The 23488-nt window shown below is 40.3% G+C and overlaps 1 protein-coding gene across 1 annotated transcript in view; it reads left to right on the forward strand.

Moving 5' to 3' along the window:
- Nucleotides 1–23488, forward strand: part of PXDNL (peroxidasin like) — a 317299-nt gene that overhangs the window by 284781 nt on the left and 9030 nt on the right. Inside the window, exons 21-22 of the mRNA XM_065398307.1 lie at nt 4032–4152; nt 8949–9087. Coding sequence (XP_065254379.1) covers nt 4032–4152; nt 8949–9087 — 260 coding nt within the window. The remainder of the gene's footprint in view (nt 1–4031; nt 4153–8948; nt 9088–23488) is intronic.

The following is a 23488-nucleotide window of genomic DNA, read 5'->3' on the forward strand; positions in this document are numbered from 1 at the left end:
GAGAGTCATTAGCGTAAACTTAATTGAAGCCATTCAAACAGATAAAATTATCTGATTCTCCAAAGATAAGGTACAGAGGAGGGTGCATTTACATCTATACAGCCAGCTAAATTCAGAGTCCCTTTTGATGGCGCCACATCTATTTTCTCGGATTTTGACTACATGAAAACATTTTTGGATGTGACATTTTGCCCTTTACAGGAACATCTTCATGAAACAAAAATTTTCATATGAAGTTCCTGTGACTCTAAGAACCTCTTAATGCCAGCTGATTAAGGGTTCATTGTTCTGTAACAGCAACTCCTATCAGGCCTGAAAAATTCATTACACGTAACATGCTGCTTTCATAGCATTTATTCAGAAAGGGTTGTGTGAAATGTCTAATAATAAAAAGCATATGCCATACTGAGCCCTCACGATTGCTGTGAGATGTATTTACTGATCATATTTAAGGAATTATGTATATGAACTGAGTCTGTGTCCCAGTCTGTGAGGCTGGGTTGTCAAACATGTTTTGCCAGACAAAGAGATGTAGATTCACCTGTCTGTCTAGGTTAATATGTAAATTAAGCATATAAGATAACACAATGGAAGCCTGTTTTGCATATAGAGTCAACAAGTGACAAGTTACTGGAGCCTAAACCATAGGTGGTCATCCTGACTCGGGGTTGGGGGGGGGGGCAAAACAATGAGTTCTGGGAAATCTAAGGAGAAGCAAAAGGACACTTTGTGAACCTTCACTGAGAAAACAAAAAGTACAGCACTTTTTGTGTTCATGAGAGTTAGATCCCAGTCTTGTTGGTTGGTGACGCTGGGAGATTGCTTTAGGTGAGAAATTACTTTAGGCAAGGATTTTAGCCTGTTAAAGCTTAAGTTTAGACTCTAAGAAGTGTGTTATGCTTTTTGTTTCATATGTAACCACTTCTGTTTCCATTATCCTTACTCAGTATCTTTTAAATCTTAATCTTTGATATCAGTGTCTCACTAGAAATATATTTCAGTGTTATAAAGAGCTGATCCTGCATAGTACCAATCAAGCTATGTCAATACTGCTCCCTTGGGGACAGCTAACCTGGTAATTTCTCAGTGTGTCCAGTGGTTAAGGGCTGTGCACCTCAGGGGAACGCTTCAAGGGGCAGACAGAGGTTGGTGTGTATCTCTCACTAGCCTAGACAGAGAAGGTGGGTGAGGTAATATTTTTTATTGGACCAGCTTCTGTTGGTGAGAGAGAGAGAAGCTTTTCAGCTACACAGAGTTCTTCCTTACAGAGAGGAAGGTCTGCGGAGACCTGGAAGGCAGTGCTCGTGTTGGTTTCAGGGAGCTGAACTATGGCAGGCACAAACAAAGCTGTTTCATGCTAAAGGCAGGTAGTGGTGAGGTGCCTCTCACCTCTGGGGAGCGTCACAGTTCTTATTAAAAATTCTTTTCTCCTTGGTTTTCAAGGCTTTCCTTTATATGTTTTATCCTTTTGTTTTCTAAACCATGTCTTCATCTTTTATATTATATTTATAATATATATTTTGATTGGCTCTTTGATTAAAACATGAAAAACAATGTGTTGTGACCTCAGAATAGCATGAGTTGAATTCTGCAGTTAAAGGCTTTAGTTCTGTTTGTACTTTTATTTTTTTAAAGGAAGAATTATGGGTAATTATCATTGTCATTTCTTCAAGTGTAGGCAGTAGGAAAGGGTTAGCAGCACAAGGAAATACAGGTCTGTCACATCTTACGCGCATTTAACATGCGCGATTTCAGCGTTACGCAGCCGGCAAAAAAAAAAAAAAAAAAGAGAGAAAACCAACAATTTTATACTGGACCTGTAGAGCGGGCGATTCTGCCCGCCATTACACTCAATGTAATTTTGACTATACGCGATTTTCGCTTTACGCGCTGACTGTGGAACGTAACGCCAGCGTAAGATGCGACAGACCTGTATGCTACAGTAAAATCCCCTGCTACAGTGCCTACGGTCTGGGGAAAGACTTCAGAATATAGGATCTTCTGAGTTGACATTTCAATGTGGTGATGACTGTTGCAATTCATAGATTCTTACACAGGTATTATAGGCCAAATTTTCAATGAGATTTCTAAAATGGCACCTGCACATCTTGTGCTCATACATGTGTTCCCCCCCCCCGTCCCCACGGGCATTGGTCTGCATCTAATATTTCTGTTTGCACACTTTTAAAAAAAAGTGTGCAATAGTTATACTAGCAAAATAGCAGTCACAATTTTAGAGGTCCATTTGAAAATTTTAGCCTTTGTCTGCCAGCTCCTCAATGTTAAGGTTTGGTTTGTCAGCCAACTCAAACAGAGCTGATCCAGATAATCTTGGGCTTCTTACAAACCGTTTGCTCCTTATGGCCTGTATTTTGAAGGCTAGAAAAAGATACTAAGTTACCTATCAATCAGTAGCTTCAAACACACGCACATATTCCATTTCTATTATACACACAGTATGTAATTATTAGTGAGAAAAAATCACAAAAATCAATGAGATAATTAAATGTACAAACTGAGCAATCTGAATAATAAAATTAGTTGATATTGATTTTAGCCTCTGTAATGTTGCCACCTGAAAAATGTAAGCGATTAGCACCTTTCTATGGAATGTACTTTTTTCTGTGGTGTGGTTTTAGGGCTGGACGACACTGAAAACTGACATCAGCATACGTCTCTCGGGGGTGTGAAACATCCACATGCCTGAGAGATGTAGCTATGCCAACCTTGCCCCTGGTGTAAACAGCGCTAGGTCGATGGATGAATTCAAGATACAAGAATTCTTCTGTTGACCTAGCTACCACCCCTGGGGGAGGTAGATGAACTACAGCCATGGGAGAATCCCTCCCAACGCTGTAGTGAGTGTCTACGCTGAAGTGCTAGCTACAGCAGCACAGCTGCAGCTGTGTCTCTGTAGTGGTTTAAGTGTAGACATAGCCTTTGATAATGTTATAGCATACATGCACGAGTAGAAGACCACTGTATATACTGTACATTAAGTAAATCAAGGCTGGATGTTTTTCCAAAAATATGCACTAGGAATTATTTTGGGGACGTTCTATGGCCCATGCTATACCGGAGGTCAGACTAGATGAGCACAGTGGTCCCTTCTGGTCTTGCAATCTCTGAGCTGTGTTAGCTATCTTATTAATAAATATAGATAGTATTTTAATCAAAATCTTACTAACATCCATATTAGAGACAATAATGTTTAAATTAGGGTACCAGAGCCAAACTTCCTTTATAAAAGGTAGAAGCCCCTTAAATAACATAAGAAAAATCCAATATGTGGTACTGCATTCTAAGAGTGCTAAAAAAGAGGGCTACATTCTAATTATAGATGCAGAAAAGGCTTTCATCTTGCTAAACACACCAAGAAAGCACTCAGCTTCCCCAAAATAATTACTATGAATGGTGTGTGTGTGTGTGTGTGTGTGTGTGTGTGTGTGTAACATGCACCGTAATCACGTTGTGATTAAATAATTTTGAAAAAGAGAGAGAAATGTGAATGATGCAATAATATGCTATATGTTGCTTAACATTGTTAATTCTGTAGTAAGATACATACCTTTACAAGTCAAAACAATGTAATTGTAATGTCTTCTTATGAAAAAAAAATCAATAAATAAAAGTCCTTCCCCCCCAAAAAATACTGTATGTTGCATATAGCAATAGCATATCTTGATACGAGTAGTCTTTAAGAATGAATTTTGGAATAGTTTCGCCCATCTGTTTTTTCCACTGTTGAAGATTAAAAGTACAATAAAAGTAGGTGAATAAAATACAAATGCGTCTGGCCCTTATTCAGCAAAGTGCTTAAACTTATGTTAAATTTTAGGCACAGGTTTAAAACCCATTGATTTAAATGGAACTTAAGCACATGCTGTAAGTTAAGCATGTGCTTAAGTGTTTTGCTGGATTGAAGCTTATATAAGTCACACAAAAGCAACTTGATACTACAACTTTTGTGCATTTTTTCTGTGAAAATCTTATTTCTGAAATAATACTAGTATGAATTATTGTGTTCACAGACTGTAGGACAAGGGGACAGTTTGGGGCTCTGTCACACCACTTTAGGAGCAAACGGTCTGCTGAATACAGTTATCCCAAAGAGAAGCACAAAAGGGGTGAGGAGACCAGTACAAGAAGCAGGTATGTGTTTATGAACTAGCCACCTTCAGGATGAGCATGAAAAGTTTGTACATGAAAGATTTTGGTTACTACTTAGTCTTCAAAAGCTCTTTGTTTATTAATCTTTTATATGCAGAAATTGTGTGTGAGAAAGAGATCTTTTGAATGTTTTAGTTTTCTTTATATCTGAATACAATTTGTCTGTCATTTTCCACTTGAGGTGAATTACGATGGACCTTACATGCTGATATTCCAATCTAACACTGTTGCTGACTTTTGATTATTACTATCATTATTAAGCCATTTTTACATTTAAAAATAGTCTAATTACTTTAGGTGGCTCACAAAGTTGATTTGAACATAGCAAAGGTTAGTTGATTTTAATCTGATTAAGTGTTAAAATTCCCTTTCATTCAATTAGCAGCAAACAGTACAATGTGGTGTTTATAAGTATTGATAGAAGCTAAGAAGTGACCTGGCTATTAAACTTATTTAATGTCCCACCATCTTTAAAGTGCTTTGGAAGCTACTGATGAAGGGCATTGTATAGGAGCTAGCTATGTTGTTGTTGTTGTTGTTTTGTTGTTGTTGTATTATTTAGTGTCCATTAGGAGAGAACTTTTTTTGTGCTAGATAAACCTGGAAAGAAACATGCTTAAACCAGATGAATTACACTCAAGAGTTTAAAATAATCATTCCTGCTAATGAAAAACAATATTAAAAGAAAATATTTAGAAATTTGCAAAATCAAAGTCAAATCATATGGGAATCAGATAATGAAAAATGTTACTTTGAAAGATGTTAGGGGTTTGCTGATTCGAAGGATGATGTTGAGTTTTTACCAATGACAATGGCTATGAGTTTTCATTCATAGGCATGGGTGTTTTACTAGCTATTTTGTACTACACTGTCATTTAAGGGCTACTGAACATTGTCACTGTGGAAATTTCAAACCTCAAGAGACTCATTCTGATTATTATAATACCCAATGGGAGATGCCAAGGAAAGGGGTGTTTTTGATATATCATGATTTTTTGTGGTTTGGGAAAATATATTTTCCTTGTTTTTGTCTGTAGCTGATATAACACACTACCTTTTGTGAGTTAATTCAGTATTGGTTTAGAGGAATTATGATTACTTGCGCGGAGATTGCCTTGTAGTGTTTGAAATGCTATTTTTTTCTTCTTTAGTCCATACTTTTGTTTCTCAATGGGTGGACTTTAATGATCAGGACAATAATTTATGCCTGACTGAATATAGAGAGATGGAGGCTGATGGTGAAAGAACTAAATGTTTGGGTTTGCATTTATGTAGGTAATGTTCATTTGTCGAGTTTAGTGTTTTGTAAATATATGGTTAAAATAAAGAAATAATACTGATTTTAAAATAGAAACTTTGGGAATAATTTCAACATAAGCATAATGTAAATATTCAGGATACTGGGACTATCAGCCCTACTTTTGCAAAAAGTGTCAGTGGCTCTTTTATGACCATAAATGGTCAGAATCTCGGTTTTACATCTCTTCTAGGAGACAGCACCTCCAGCAGTTAAGTGTGCCTTCATCCTTTACTGCTTCCACTCTCAATTCTCTCTGTAAAGCTCTTCATCCTAAATTTCCTTCCTTGGGTCATCTTAATTCCCTCTTGTTGTTTGTATTTCACACTAGTTCAAATAATGTGACTGTCACCAGGTTCCAGTCCAAGGTGCCCTGTGTTTGGCCTGGCACCCTGCCTCAGTTTTCCCCTGAGGCTTCAAAAATAACTTATTTACACCCAGGGTCCATAAAATAAGAATCCCCCTCTCTTGAGCTGTAATTTATTAAACACTGCCTGGCTCCCCCCAAAAACCCTTTTGTCCCTTAACCCTTGATTTCAGGGGTTTCATGGCCCTCCTGCTTGAGGCTGTGAGCTTCAAATCCTGGCTTCCCCAGGCAGCAAACTCTCCTTGAAGTCCAGGATTTCACAGCCCTCCTTCTAGGGAATGTACTTCGGATTTTCTCTCTCTCTCTCTCTCTCTCTCTCTCTCTCTCTCAGTAGCTTCTTCTAGCAGCTATTTACCAGCAGCTTCCCCTTTATAAGGCCCAGGTGCCTTCTCTGAAGCCCAGTTGAGTAGCAGGTAATCAATCACAGGTGCACTTGGGCCCTGCTCACTCTTAAAGGGGCATGTCACACTGTGACAGTGATATATAACATCTATCATTTCTGTCCTCAGAAGTCCCTGAGATCCCCTCTCAATTCCTTCCTTTTTCAGAAAATACAGGCCACCAGCCAGATTGTATTCTCATTGGGGTTGCACAGCTGTAACTGGTAGCAGAATTTAATCCATAGGCTTCTTAAACTTTTGTTTAAAAATAATTCAGTGGCGCACCCAATATTTTCAGTTCATTATAGTTTCCCTTCTTTTGCATGTTCTCCGTTTCTAAACTTCTCTTTCATGAACTGCCTACAAGTTTTCTGAATATAGCCTCACCAATCTCTCATACATGGGTAATTTTCTCCAATAGCTAAATTCATTCCTTGCTTTTGTTTATACATCCTGGTATATTAGTTTATTTTTTCTCTCCTAAGCTTGGACTTTTACCCACCTATCCTTACTACAGGAGTATTTTGCAATGTCTGTGATTCTTGAAGGGGCATCAGTTTCATGTTTCTTTCAATAGCCTCATTACAATACCAGCAGTTTTTCTACATTGAATTGCTTAGGCCACCATCAGTAACTCTCCATTCTCCTAAGTTCGCCAAGTAATTTTGAATGCTATTGACGTTTTGTTAGAGTTCACTGTCCCCACTTTTCTGTTTGTCATTTTCAGTAACTTCCACAGAGTTTTTTTTTTCATCATGATGAATTTCAGGTCACGCCCATATTTTATAAAATTAACAGAATCAGTCTTACTACTGAATCCTGCTATTTATTTCCTTTCATATGATAGTATTTCCTCTCACACCGATCCTCTGTTTTAGATACCCGTTATCGGTTCACATAGCTCACACTCAGTATAAAAATATTCCATACCTTTTTAAGACAGCTGTTGACTTTTGTCAAGTGCTTATCTAGAATAGTTGCCTTATGTATAACTGGAACTATAATGTAGTAGCCTGTGAATATAAAGGGCTAGCCCCTCAGCTGGTATAAATTACCCTGCCTCTACTGAAGTCAACTGTTTCAAAGGAGCAACATTGATTTATATCAGCTGAGGATCCTGCCTGTTGTTTGTAATGCTTTTAAGGACCTATGTCTAGCCCAAATTATATTTTGGATGAAAAGTATTGGACAGCTCAAAGTGAATCAGCAGATGGACAGTTTTTGCTGATACAGATAAAACAAAGGAAGGATGACGCTTCATTTTACTGTATGAAAAAACCACCACCCCAAGCAACGTAACATATATTGACTTAAAGCGATGTCTACACCACGCTATGTTGGTGGGAGATGCTCTCCCTTTCACATAGCTTCTGCCTCTCATTGATGTGGAGTAATTAAGTCGATGGGCTAGCGCTCTCCCATCAATCATAGAATCATAGACTTTAAGGTCAGAAGGGACCATTATGATCATCTAGTCCGACCTCTTGGACAACGCAAGCCTCAGAAACTCACCCACAAACCGCTAACCTATATCTGAGCCATTGAAGTCCTCAAATCATGGTTTAAAGACTTCAAGGTGCAGCGAATCCTCCAGCAAGTGACCCATGCCCCACGCTACAGAGGAAGGCAAAAAAAAACCCCGGCCTCTGCCAATCTGCCCTGGGGGAAAATTCCTTCCTGACCCCAAATATGGCGATCAGCTAAACCCTGAGCATGTGGGCAAGACTCACCAGCCAGACACCCAGGAAAGAATTCTCTGTAGTAACTCAGATCCCACCCCATCTAACATCCCACCACAAGCCATTGGGCATATTTACCGCTAATAGTCAAAGATCAATTAATTGCCAAAATTAGACTATCCCATCATACCATCCCCTCCATAAACTTATCAAACTTAGTCTTGAAGCCAGATATGTCTTTTGCCTCCACTACTCCCTTTGGCAGACTGTTCCAGAACTTCACTCCTCTGATGGTTAGAAATCTTCTTCTAATTTCAAGTCTAAATTTCCTGATGGCCAGTTTATATCCATTTGTTCTTGTTTCCACATTGGTACTGAGCTTAAATAATTCCTATCCCTCCCTGGTATTTATCCCTCTGATGTATTTATAGAGGGCAATCATATCTCCCCTCAGCCTTCTTTTGGTTAGGCTAAACAAGCCGAGCTCTTTGTAATGTGTCTTCACCAGATTTGCTAAATTGGCGCCACTACATCAATGGCAGCGGTGGCGATTTAGCACGGTAGTGAAGAGAGGCCCTAACTTAAACCGTTTTTGTTGTTGTTCTTCTCATTGTGTTCAGTAGGATTGGCTTACTTTACACTTGTCTTGCTTTAGAGGTGTGATTTTTTTTGACAGCTATGCTTATTACTTTCTTAATGTAGTTCTTGTCACGAATAGATAATACAGATAGCACCTTTCCCACCTATGCATTGCATAATGTCTGACATTTCATTTGTCAAGGGGTTGTTGGTGTGGAGGGAGCTTTTCAGAAAAAAAATTACTTTTGAGGTCTGACTAATGTAGCAATGCATCTGTAATGTAACATGACATTCATTTTATATTTCAAAAAAGTTTTCAATTCGTGAGATAAAATATCAAAAGCACAATGCCATTTCAGATTATTTTTTCCAAAGTTCTGTTAATTTTCAGCATAAATCCTATAATGCCCATGTGAAACCTTTTCTTCAGATTGTTATTTTCCATTTTCTGGTGGTAAATTTAACTTGTATTTCAGACACCAGGGAGATTTGCACAAGCATAGAAAGGCAGCTAGTGCAACGCATCTCACTGACATAGTATCCAGTGGATTTGCTCAGGAATTCAGCCATTTTGCTGCCGAAGTTGATGAGACCATTGCAGTTCTAAAACAGCAGGTTTGTCTTGTCATTACCTCTTCTACATTAAACTTAGATGTATGGCTGGGTAGCTACAGTGAATGTGCCTTCAGCTAGTTTCATTAGACTTAGCTGGATCTTTCATGGTATGAGAAATCATAATTATGACCAAGTACAAAAATGTTTTGTTAAAGGAAATTGAGAGTTCCAAAGTTCAGATTCTCTGTGACAAATAGCTTAAATTTTATTTTACCTTTTTTTTTCTTTGAAAGTTTCTTACAGTAAAGGGTTTTACTACTAGATACAACCAGTAGTATGTGAAAGATCAGAGATGATATTTCATTGGGTGTTTTTAGAGCAGACAGGCTTACAGCATATCTTTAACACTCTTTCCTTTGTTTCTAATGGTCAGTTTTTGTTTAAATGTTTTTGGAATGTGATTGAGACTGATGTCTAATCTGCTTTATTTTTTTTTTTAATTGGATAACTATGTTCAAGTTTTTATGAGATACTGTTTTTGCCAGAAGCAATCATGAATACATGTACCTGAAATTGTGTAGTAATATACAATCTGCATTTCAAGGCAGCTTCATTTGAAAAGCTTTCATTTTTGGCCCATGGAAGATGGCTTTACATTTATACTATTCTGACTGTAGGTGATAACTTTGTGTTTTTTAACCCTCAGAAGCATTATCTATTTGAATTTTAAGGGTTTTCTAAATAATATTTCTCTATTTTAATTCCTTTTCATGATGATGTAGCTCACTTGGAGCATTAGGGGATTTGATAGGTAGTATTTTTAAAACTTTTATGATTATTACTGCTATTATTTTTGACTTGTAGTCTAATAATATTGGGAAATTCTTTTTTGCCCAATTAGTATGTGTCAGTGGTACATTTTCATATGAGTGGAAAAATGTGAAATTTCCCAAGTTTCTACCAGCCATGAAAGAAGAGTGACTGGCAGTATGGCCTGCAAGACAGAAAACCAGGGGTGAAATCCTAGCTGCAGTCAAATCAATGGCATAACACTCATTGAGTTCACCCATTGCGGCCAAGATTCCACGCCAAATGTGGATTAGGGGAAGCATACGGCTAGTGGATATACCAGCCAACCTTTGCCCTGTGTTGGGGTCAGAACTGTCACAGAAGATCCTCCAGTCCTAGGAGAGGTATGTTCTGTATCACACAAAGAACCACTGCATAAAGAAAATGAGCGTGAATTCTCTGCAGGTGAGAGTATTTGAACCTAAATGAAGAAAACATACTTAAATCAGTGATTTCTAGTGTGAAATTTCAGCTGTGCAACTTCTCAGCCTACTAGTGGTAAAACATGTATGTAATGATATCTTGTATGTTCTGCACCTGCATATTAGTAAACAGAAATATGTTTAAGATAAGTGAATGCACACTTTCAACTTATCTGCTTATAAGCAGCTGACAGTTCACAGGCTTGTATAAGAATGACCCTATTGGGTCAGACCAAGGGTCCATCTAGCCCAGTATCCTGTCTTCCAACAGTGGCCAGTGCCAGGTGCCCCAGAGGGAATGAACAGAACAGGTAATCATCACGTGATCCATCCCCTGTCGCTGATTCCCAGCTTCTGGCAAACAGGGCCTAGGGACAACATTCCTGCCCATCCTGGCTAATAGCCATTGATGGACCTATCCCCCATGAATTTATCTAGTTCTTTTTGAACCCTGTTATGGTCTTGGCCTTCACAACGTCCTCTGGCAAAGAGTTCCACAGGTTGACTGTGCATTGTGTGAAGAGATACTTCTTTTTATTTGTTTTAAACCTGCTGCCTATTAATTTCATTTGGTGACCCCTAGTTCTTGTGTTATGAGAAGTAGTAAACACTTCCTTATCTACTTTCTCTATACCAGTTATGATTTTATAGGCCTCAATCATATCTCCCCTTAGCCGTCTCTTTTCCAAGCTGAAAAGTTCCAGTCTTATTAATCTCTCCTCATACAGAAGCCGTTCCATATCCCTAATCATTTTGGTTGCCCTTTTCTGAACCTTTTCCAATTCCAATATATCTTTTTTGAGATGGGGCAACCACATCTGCACACAGTATTCAAGATGTGGGCGTACCATGGATTTATACAGAGGCAACATGATATTTTCTGTCCTATTATCTATCCCTTTCTTAATTATTCCCAGCATTCTGTTCGCTTTTTGACTTCTGCTGCACGTTGAGTGGATGTTTTCAGAGAACTCTCCACCATGACTCCAAGATCTTTCTTGAGTGGTAATAGCTAATTTAGACCTCATCATTTTATATGTATAGTTGGGATTATGCTTTCCAATGTGCATTACTTTGCATTTATCAACATTAAATTTCATCTGCTATTTTGTTTCCCAGTCACCCAGTTTTGAGAGATCCTTTTGTAGCTCTTCGCAGTCTGCCTGGGTCTTAACTATCTTTAGTAATTTTGTATCATATGCAAATTGTGCCACCTCACTGTTTACCCCTTTTTCCAGATAATTTATGAATATGTTGAATAGGACTGGTCCCAGAACAGACCCCTGAGGGACACCACTATTTACCTCTCTCCACTCTGAAAACTGACCATTTATACCTACCCTTTGTTTCCTATCTTTTAACCAGTTACCAATCCACAAGAGCACCATCCCTCTTATCCCGTGGCAGCTTACTTTGCATAAGAGCCTTTGGTGAGGGACCTTGTCTAAAGCTTTTTGAAAATCTAAGTACACTATATCCACTGGATCCCCTTGGTCCACATGTTTGTTGACCCCCTCCAAGAATTCTAGTAGATTGCTGAGGCATGATTTCCCTTTACTAAAACCATTTTGATTCTTCCTCAACAAATTATGTTCATCTATATGTCTGACAATATTGTTCTTTATTATAGTTTCAACCAGTTTGCCTGGTACTGAAGTCAGGCTTACAGGCCTGTAATTGCTAGGATCACCTCTGGAGCCCTTTTTAAAAATTGGTGTCACATTAGCTATCCTTCAGTCATCTGGTACAGAAGCTGATTTAAATGATAGGTTACAGACTACAGTTAGTAGGTCTGTGATTTCACATTTGAGTTCCTTCAGAACTCTTGGGTGAATACCATCTGGTTCTGGTGACTTATTGCTGTTTAATTTATCAATTTGTTCCAAAATCACCTCTAATGACACCTCAATCTGGGACAATTCCTCAGATCTGTCATCTAAAAAGAATGGCTCAGGTTTGGGAATCTCCCTCACATCCTCAGCCATGAAGACCGATGCAATGGCCTTATCATCCTTGAGTGCTCCTTTAGCACCTCAATCGTCCAGTGACCCCACTGGTTGTTTAGCCGGCTTCTAGCTTCTGATGTACTTAAAAGAAATGTTGCTATTACTTTTTGAGTCTTTGGCTAATTGTTCCTCAAATTCTTTTTTAGCCTTTCTAATTGTATTTTTACACTTCATTTGCCAGTGTTTATGCTCCTTTCTATTTTCCTCACTAAGATTTAACTTCCACTTTTTAAAGGATGCCTTTTTGCCTCTCACTGCTTCTTTTACTTTGTTGTTTAGCCACAGTGGCTCTTTTTTGGTTCTCTTACTATGTTTTTTAAATTGGGGTATACATTTAAGTTGAGTCTCTATTATGGGGTCTTTAAAAAATTTCCACGCAGCTTGCAGAGATTTCACTTTCGGCACTGTACCCTTTAATATCTGTTTAACTAACCTCCTCATTTTTGTGTAATTCCCCTTTCTGAAATTAAATGCTACAGTGTTGGGCCACTGTGGTGTTTTTCCTGCCACAGGGATATTAAATTTAATTATATTATGGTCACTATTACCAAGCGGTCCAGATATTCACCTCTTGGACCAGATCCTGTGCTCCACTTAGGACTAAATCAAGAATTGCCTCTCCTCTGGTGGGCTCCAGGACCAGTTGCTCCAAGAAGCAGTCATTTAAGGTGTCAAGAAACTTTATCTCTGCATCCTGTCCTGAGGTGACATGTACCTAGTCAATATGGGGATAATTGAAATCCCCCATTATTATTATTGAGTTTTTTATTTTAATAGCACCTCTAATCTCCCTGAGCATTTCACAGTCACTATCACCATCCTGGTCAGGTGGTCGGTAATATATTCCCTACCGCTATATTCTTCTTATCAGAGCATGGAATTTCTGTCCATAGAGATTCTATGGTACCGTTTGATTCATTTACGATTTTTACTTCATTTGATTCTATGCTTTCTTTCACATATAATGCCACTCCCTCACCAGCACGACCTGTTCTGTCCTTCCAATATGTTTTGTACCCTGGTATTACTGTAATCCATTGATTATCCTCATTCCACCAAGTTTCTGTGATGCCTATTATATCAATATCCTCATTTAATACAAGGCACTCTAGTTCACCCATTTTATTATTTGGACTTCTAGCATTGGCATATAAGCACTTTAAAAACTTGTCTCCTTTTAGCTGTCTGCCATTACACGCTGTAATTGAATGGGACTCTTTTTTTTAATTTGACTTTCTCTGATCAGACCCTGCGTGTATTTTATCATTTTCCATCCTCTTATCCTCACTAGGACAGAGAGATTCTCTATGAATAGATCCTCCCCAAGGGATATCCGAACCACGTGTTCCTCCGCACGTGTCGGCTTTCCCCCAGCCCTTAGTTTAAAAACTGTTCTACAACCTTTTTAATGTTAAGTGCCAGCAATCCAGTTCCATTTTGGTTTAGGTGGAGCTCATCCTTCCTGTATAGGCTCCCCCTTTCCCAAAAGTTTCCCCAGTTCCTAATAAATCTAAACCCCTCCTACACCATCGTCTCATCCACGCATTGAGACTCTGCAGTTCTGCCTTTCTAACTGGCCCTGAGCGTGGAACTGGGAGCATCTCAGAGAATGCTACCATGGAGGTCCTGGACTTCAATCTCTTACCTAGCAGCCTAAATTTGGCCTCCAGGACCTCGCTCCGATCCTTCCCTCTGTCATTGGTACCTACATGTATCACGACCACCGGCTCCTCCCCAGCACTACACATAAGCCTATCTAGATGTCTCAAGAGATCCACAAGCTTCGCACTAGGCAGGCAAGTCACCATGTGGTTCTCCCAGTCATCGCAAAGCCAGTTATCTATGTTTCTGATGATAGAATGGTCCATTACTAATACCTGTCTCTTCCTAATAACTGGAGTTCCCTCCCCCAGAGAGGTATCCTCAGTACGAGAGGATACCAACACCTCGTCTGGAAGGAGGGTCCCAACTATAGGATTGTTTCCCTCTGCTCCAGTTAGATGCTCTCCTTCCCTGGGACTTTCATCCTCCTCACAGAGGCTCTCACACCGGAGGTGGGACCATTCTACTGTGTCCCGGAAAGTCTCATCTATGTACCTCTCTGTCTCCCTCAGCTCCTCCAGTTCAGGCACTCTGGTCTCCAAAGCCTGTACGCGGTCTCTGAGCGCCAGGAGCTCCTTGCACTGAATGCACACATACGCCACCCGCCCATAGGGCAGGTAATCATACATGCTGCATTGGGTGCAATAATCTGGGTAGCCCCCACTCTGTTGTTAGACTTGTGCCTGCATTCTCTTTTTACTACTGCAGCTGGTTCCTTTGTTGTTATTTTGTTTATATCAAGGGGGTGTTTTTGGTTTTAGTTTAATGAATGTCGAGTCCTAGCCCCTGCTCACACTCCCCCTATAAACTCCCTCGCAAAATTCCCCCGTTAGTCACTCCTGTTGGCTAGCTCCTCTGGTCGCTTAGGAGCAGGCTTTTTAAAGCCCTGTTCTCCCTGAGTAGCCCCGCCCCCTGGTTAAGGGTTGATGGGTGCTAAAAGGCTTAGAGATCACAGCCTCGTTAAGAAGCTCTCAGCTCTCAGCCTTGCCTAGCAGGCCGCTAGGCTCAGCACACACACTGTCAGCACATGGTCCCCCAAACAAACAGAGCACATGGTATATTTCAGTCAAGCAGCAAGCACACCACAAATACAGATATACATACTACAGACAACAAACTTACCCCGAGAGTCACATAATCGTATTAACATAATACAGTTTATTATGGAAGATATATAGTAGGGATATTGATTATACACCCAAGAGCGTGACATATGTAATCTCATCTTCATTTCTTTCTTGTTACCCGCATGGCCCCACAATAAGCCAACGTTTTTATGGCTGACTTAGAACAACGCTCCTCAGCTCTCGTCCCCTTATGCCCCTACTCTACTTGTGCTACATTGATTACATCTTCATCATCTGGACCCCTGGGAAGGAGGCCCTTGAGGAATTCCACCAAAATTTCAACAATTTCCACCCTACCATCAACCTCAGCCTGGACCAGTCCACACAAGAGGTCCACTTCCTAGACACTACAGTGCTAATAAGCGATGGTCACATAAACACTGCCGTATACTGGAAACCTACTGACTGCTATACTTACCTACATGCCTCCAGCTTTCAACAAGACCACATCCCACAATCCATTGTCTACAGCCAACCTCTAAGATACAACCACATTTGCTCCGATCCCTCAGACAGAGACAAACACCTACAGGATCTCTATCAAGCATTCTTAAAACTACAGTAACCACCTGGTGGAGTGAAGAAACAGATTGACAGAGCCAGAAGGGAACCCAGAAGTCACCTACTACAAGACAGGCCCAACAAAGAAAGTAACAGAACGCCACTAGCCATCACAGCCCCCAACTAAAACCTCTCCAGCGCATCATCAAGGATCTACAACCTATCCTGAAGGACTATCCCTCACTCTCACGGATCTTGGGAGACAGGCCAGTCCTCGCTTACAGACAGCCCCCCAACCTGAAGCAAATACTCACCAGCAACTACACACCACACAACAAAAACACTAACCCAGGAACCAAACCCTGCAACAAACCCTGGTGCCAACTCTGTCCACATATCTATTCAAGAGACAGCATCATAGGACCTAACCACATCAGCCTCACCATCAAGGGCTCGTTCACCTGCACATCTACCACTGTGATATATGCCATCATGTGCCAGCAATGTCCCTCTGCCATGTATATTGGCCAAACCGGACAGTCTCTACGCAAAAGAATAAATGGACACAAATCTGACATCAGGAATCATAACATTCAAAAACCAGTAGTAGAACACTTCAGTCTCCCTGGTCACTCAATAACAGACCTAAAAGTGGCAATACTTAAACAACAAAAACTGACTCCAATGTGAAACTGCAGAACTGGAATTAATTTGCAAACTGGACACCATCAGATTAGGCCTGAATAAAGACTGGGAGTGGTTGGGTCATTACAAAACCTAAACCTAATTTCCCAAATACTAATTTCCTCCTACTGTTACTCACACTTTCTTGTTAACTGTCTGAAATGGGCCACTCTCATTACCACTTCAAAAGTTGTTTTTCCTCCCTTGGCATCCTGCTGTCAATTGAATTGTCTCATTAGACTGACCTCACACTTGGTAAGGCAACTCACATATGTTCATGTATTTATGCCTGCTCCTGTATTTTCCACTCCATGCATCTGATGAAGTGGGTTCTAGCCCATGAAAGTTTATGCCCAAATAAATTTGTTAGTCTCTAAGGTGCCACAGGGACTCCTCATTGTTTTTGCTGATACAGACTAACACAGCTACCACTCTGAAACCTGAAATACCAAACTCATTCAAAAATGCCCTACAGAGAATTGATAACCAGAATCCACCTTTTGCTCAAAGGCAGGGGGAGGAGAATTAAAATGGAACTATGTGCTGTGAGAATGTTTAGAGAAAATATGACACAGCACACCAAGAAATTTCCATTCTTCTACAGATGCCAGGTTTCTCCTCCCAAGCTATGTAATGATATGCACCCAGATTTTGTTAAATGAAACAGATTTGCTGTTTCCCTGCATAGTTTTCAGTCAGCCTCCAAATCTCGCTGTCATTGCACAGATTATTTATGAAATCTTTACAATTACTTTCAAAAAGAGGCAAAAAGGATATAGAATGAGCTTAATCTGCAAGAAGGGAGATTTAAGTTAGATATTAGGAAAACCTTTGTAACTGTAAGGGTAGTTAAGCTCTGGAATAGGATTCCAAGGGAGGTTTGTGGAGTTCCCATCATTGGAAGCTTTTAAAAACAAGTTGGACAAATACCAATCTGTTAGGTTTACTTTGTCCTGCCACAGTGCAGGGGGCTGGACTTGATGATTTCTCAAGGTCCCTTCTGGCCCTACATTTCTATGATTCTACGATAGCACTGTATCAGTGTTTGGTAGTAGGTCTACAGGTGAAAAAGCAATATTTCTCTCCAAAATCTATATTTTAGCCATTGAGGGCCTGATCACTGAAGTCAGTGGAAGTCTCTTAATTGATTTCAATGTGCTTTAGATCAAATTTGTTGGTGGCTATGTAGGGTATATTTCCATCAACTTTTTCTTTTCTCCGTTAACTTCAATGGTGGAGAATCATGTCTGCTTTTCAAACAATGGCAACTTGTTTTACTATTCCTTCCCTTGTTACAAAGGTCACTGTCAATATCCAGTCTAATCTCTCTGCATCTGTATAGCATTTATTGCCATGACACTTAAGATCTGTACTTAGATTTAAAAACAACGGTGAAGCTACCAGCAGTTAGCCAGTACCTATGTTTAGAATGATGTGATAGAATATGATTCTGATAAAAAGATATAAAGAAACATTAGACACTTCAGAAATTTTGAAAAGGAACAGTTTTGGAGACTTTTAATTCTTTATACTGCTTACTCCAACATGATCAGAATTAATGCTAGCAAAGTGCTAAATATCTGAAGAACAAGGGCTTTCTTTTTTATCGTTTTACGATACAAGGAGGAAATTGAAATCAGCTTTCACTTTGGAGAAGATGCTGCCTCTCCATTATAACCTCACACAGTAACAGAGTTGCGTTTTTGTTGTTGTTGGGTTTTTTTAAGAAAATGGGAAAAACAGATTCCACCATGCACAATCATAGCTCATCAACATAGTTTGAACCCTGGGCCTTCAGATCCCCAGTACAGACCTCTAGTACCTGCGCCAGCAGACTAACTGGTATCCTTTATGGAAGCCAGCCACTACATTGTGTGGTAATCATAGACTTTGGCAGTGGGTTACACAACTATTTGCTAGATTGCAGTAGAATGTTGGAGCTCAAGAATCATGGAGTTTATTCCTACCTTTGGGAATGTGGTGTACACTGGTTAAAGCAGAGAGTACATTGAGTTGGTATTCTGAGAGTCACTGTGGCTGAGTGTATAAGATTTGGATCTGCCATCTGATAGTTAGAGACCTGGGTTCTAGTCGGTACCGTGCCTTTGGGTAACCTCTTAGTCATGTTATTGTAAGATGGGAAAATGGCACTTGATTCCTTTCTGGGGTAGGTCATTGCTTAAACCCCTCCATGACTCTATCTCACTTCTCATGTGTGGTAGTGGGAGGTGGCCACCTCTGTCATGTAGTCCCACCCTCTCTCTCTCCCGCCATCCAAGGACCCTGTGGAGGGCACTCTGCAGGGCTGTAAACTATGGAAGGGGAGGGACTCGGGGAGTAGCTCCACATTGTGTGGAGATATAACCAGGGGGAATTGCACATCATTCTCCCCAGGAGTCACACAGACAGTTGCAGAATGTCTGCAGGTTGAGGAGGGGCCCCATGAGTCATTCCACTGAGGGGCCTGCTTCCCCAACCAAAGGAAGAAAGTGAGGTAATTTCCTCTCTCATCACCATCTTCTGTTCATTTTTACCAAAGGAAGGGCAATTTGGCAAATAGTGAAGGGTATGAACATGGCCACATTCAAGTGAGTCAGATTTAGGGAACGTGTTCACAAATACATTTTCCAACTAGCTGCATGTTAATTATTGCTGATTCTTTTGGTTAAGTGTGGCTCCTTACTGCACCCTGACTGCAAGAGAGATGGAAGCAGCCCCCTGCAGAGGAAGTTTCTGGGACAGATAGGTAGCTCCTGAGGGGAGGGAGGGGGCCCTGCCCCCAGTTCAGTACGTGCCTAACTTTAAGCACATAAGTAGTCTCAATGGGATAACTGCATGCTTAAAAATGTAGGCCTGAGCTTAAGGTTTAATAGGAAACCTTGCTGAATTGGAACCCTGTGAGCATTCAAGCCTGGGGGAAGGCCAGAATTAATTTTCTGTTAATAAAACAGTGGCTTTTTCACTCTACTATATATGTGGATCTTTTGTTCGGACCTGTGGGTGTTGGAATCCCACCAGCCTTTCTTACACTCAGAGTTCATGTTTTTATAGATTTTGAAACAACAGAAGCTCAAATATTAAGTTAACTGCAAATATCTGGAGTCCCCTGTCTCCAGGGGTTTTACAGTTATTAGAAATATGACATAGACAGATTTGCAAATTTGTTTTCCTTTTGTAGAAAGACATTATTTATTTTGAACAGGAATATGTTAGATAATAGATAAACCTCTGTTGAAGGAAAAGAGAAAATTAAGTAGTATTTCATCATTAAAGAAACACATTGATACATAGTTTAATGAGATCTTCAGCAAACAAAAACAGATGAGGGGGGATTACAGTTTAAATTGATGGAGAGTGTTCATATGAGAACTTCATCTTCTCATTTGCCTCTTCTTTTCCAGCTTTTCCCTTTCATACAACAAGTTTGTTTTCTCATTAGGGCATCCTCTCAAGGGCTAAGACAACAGTGTTGCAATAAAAATATGATATAGAAAAGAATAACAGGGTGATGTGGTTCAGAATCAGCTGGATGATAGGGTTCAATGAAATTTAGAACATGATATTTAAGGAGAAAGAATTCAGATGCAGACTGTAGAAAATGGCAAAATAATGGTCTTTTGCCACAAAGCAAAAAAAATGCTGTTTTCATGCCTGGAGTGAAAATATGCATGTATTATATAAGTAGAGCCTTAATATCAACTGGTTATGTAGATATCCATCAGGGAGCAAATGTAACCCACACGCCTTCTGGGTGTGGTGTTCCGTCCCCTCTAGTATCACCACTTAGAGATTAATGAGTCTGCTACAGCCTTAGCTAACAGCCATGTGGCTTTTAGCTCATGCAGTAGAGGCTTGTGCACTAAGCTTCAGAGGTCCCAGGTTCGATCCCGCCCGAAAACAACCAGGGTCTGTCGGTGTTACAAGTGGGGGCTCATCTGGGATTTCAACTGGGAAGTCTCTGAAGCCTGGGACTTGCTTTCTCAGCTAGGGGAAGTATGTAACCCACATATCTCCTGGGTGTGGTACTCTGTCCCCTCTAGTGGCACCGAGACCACTTATAGATTAATGAGTCTGCTACAGCTTTAGCTAACAGCCATGTGGCTGAAGCATTAAGCTTCAGAGATCATAGGTTCGATCCCACCTACTGATGACCAGGGTCTGTCGGTGTTACACAAATACACATGCTCATTTAAAAAGAGGATTTAGTGTCACACATAGGTACAAGTTGCATTACAGTACCTATGTGTGACACCTATGTGATGACTGTTGATGGTGAACTATTTCTAACTGTAGGGGAAACCCTGGTCCCTGCTGTAAAGGCCAAATAAACAGGTTTGGCTCAGGCATACTACATGGGGGGTAGAGAGATGAAATCTTCCCAGCTCAGAGGCACAAACACCTATGAGGACAGGCTGCAATTGCTTCTCCAGTTGGCTTACAGCCCCCACCCTACCACATGGTTTGTCTGCCATTGGATCTGTGCAAGAGGTTTACTCACTGATCATGCTCCTTTCACTGCTCCCACCCTCAAAACCCCCGTGTGCATATGCTGCAAGAGAGAGCTCAGATCCTATTATAATGGATGTGTATAATTACCTAGAGAGAAAACATTACAGCTCTGACCTCTCTTCTTCTCAATCATCTGTACATGAGAGCAGCAAAAGATCTCCTATTGTCTGTTCCTGACCTCTCAATATGTGAGAGGATTTTACCCCTAAAGAATGCAGCTACTGAAGGGCTGGGTCATGCAATGTATGAAAATGGAGTAAATCTGCAGTCCATAAACTCCTATTCACCAATGAACAATACTTTACCAATTGTAGAATAATAAAACTTAGTGCTCACATAGCATTATTCATCAGGGGATTTCAAACTGCTTTACAAAGGCAGGTAAAGGATAATTATACCTGTTTTACAAATGATGAAACTGAAGCTCAGAGGTAAAGTGAACTTGCCAAGATCACACAGTAAATCAGTGGCAGAACCAGAAATAGAACCCAGTTCTTTTATTCCCATCTCAGTGTCTTATTCACTAGACCATACTGCCTGTCTATTTGTATATTACTATGAGCTATGATTTAAAATAGTAGATTCCTGAAGTATATGGAGACCCAAAACAGATTAGAATGGGAAAAAGGAGATAAATAATTCTCGTACAGGTTCATACAGACAACGCATTGGCCTCCATCTTGGAAAAACAGCCTCACATCCTTCCCCCCACTCAACACACTGGAGCATGCTCAGTACAGTCTTAGGGCTTCTAACAGCAAATAGCTATTATCACATTGGCAACCAGTTGTCCATAAGCATAACAAAAATACCCACAACATTACTCTCCACCCCTTTTAAAATATTAGTAATAATAAACTCAAAACATTAACATTGTACCAACAAAACAAAACATCCTAATTAAGAAGTTGGGGTAGCCTACCCTAATCGTTCGGCAATTACAAGGGCTTATTCTGCTCTCTAGAATAATTGCCTTACTGCTACAAGTCCACACTGTCTCCAGATTTAGGAGATCTCCTGGAATGGTACAGTAGAAACAACTTTGGTCCTTGATCAATAGCAGGTGCAGAAGGGCTTTCTGATAATATAACTGTCTCTGGAGGCTTATCTTCCAAGTCCGCTGTAGTGGTTGGTATGGTGTCCTCAGCAATCTCACTATATCTGGTTGTAGCAGTTGGGTAGTCTAATGAGTCCTTAACACCTGGTACCTCAACATCCAAATGAGAATTCTCTACAGGTAACTTGTGCTACAATACAATTTGATAACCAGTGAGGGACACTGTGAAAATTAAGAACATATACTACATTACCTACACCTAATGTTCTTTGTGATGCTCATACATCATAATATAACTTGTGTGCTGCCTGCTTTTCCTTCACCTTAGCAACATATTCAGACTGTAGTGAGTCCAGATGTGTTTTTAGTTTTCTTCCCATTAAGAGTTCTGTAGGCAGCTTTCCTGGTGTGATTTGTGGTGTCATGTGATATTGGAAAATAAGCCTGGCCAGCTTGTCTTCCATGCTTTCATGTGTCATCTTCTTCGTTCCCTCTTTTATGATTTGCTTGTGTGATTCCTGAAATATAGCACCAGTGAACTGGGTACCACTGTCTCAGGCAATCCAAAAATAGAAAAAGTATGTCAAAGTTTATCAGTTCTAGCCTTGGGTGTAGAAGAGAGCATTATATGTGCCTCAATCCATTTTGAAGACAGGTCAATTACTTAAAAAAAAATTCCCCCATAAATGGACCAGCATAGTCTACATGAAGCCTCACCCATGGTTGCTGAGGCCATTCCCCTGGGTACAAAGGAACTTTCAGTAGAGCATGGTGGCTGGATTGGCAAGCTACACACTGTCACACAACGGTCTTGTTTTTCTGAAGCATTCCCGGCCACCACACACAGCTTTGTGAGAGCCCTTTCATACATACAATGCCAGGATGTGCCGCATGTAACAACTTTAGCACCACTGGTCTATTTATTGGATGTAGGATCACCTGGGACTCTAATAATAAGCACCCATCCTGGACACTTAAAGACTGCTTTTGGGAACAATAAGGTGGGAGCTCTGTGCTTACCCCCTCTGTCCAGCCATTTGTAACCATTCTCTGCACTCGAGACAATAATGACTCTATTTCTCTCTCTCTTGTTATTGATGCTGTACTGACTAGAGAAGTGGACAGTAGTCCAATAAGGAGGATGGTTTCTCTAGGCTGCAATACTTTTGATGGGCTATTTGGTAAAGGAAGTTTACTCAGAGCATGCACATTACCCAGTACTTTTCCAGGTTTATAATCAAACTCGAAATCATAAGCTGATAAGGTAAGAGCCCGTTTCTGAATTCTGGCAAATGCCATAGTGGGGACAGGTTTGCTGTCAATTAACAGGCCTTTCAGAGGTTTATGGTCTGAATGTATAAAAAAATGCCTGCCATATAGGTTAGAGAGGCACTTCTTTATCCCAAAAGCATGGCTAGCCCTTCTCGTTCTAGTTGGAAATAACTTTTTTCTGCTGGGGCTAGTGATCTTGGTTTATAACTGATGGGACACTCAGATCTATCTGACATTTGGTGAGCTAGTACCGCTCCCACCCCACATGGTGGTCACAAGACAATACTAGTTCTTTCTGGCTATCATAATGAACTGAAAGGTTTGATGGCTTCAGCAATTTCTTTGCTTCTGCAAAATCTATTTTTTGTTTGTCCACTGGAATCTTATCCCCATCTTACTTTGGTGGTGGTGCCTCAGTAATGACCTGTACCT

This window comes from Emys orbicularis, chromosome 2 (genome assembly GCF_028017835.1).
Source record: "Emys orbicularis isolate rEmyOrb1 chromosome 2, rEmyOrb1.hap1, whole genome shotgun sequence".
Classification (NCBI taxonomy): domain Eukaryota; kingdom Metazoa; phylum Chordata; order Testudines; family Emydidae; genus Emys; species Emys orbicularis.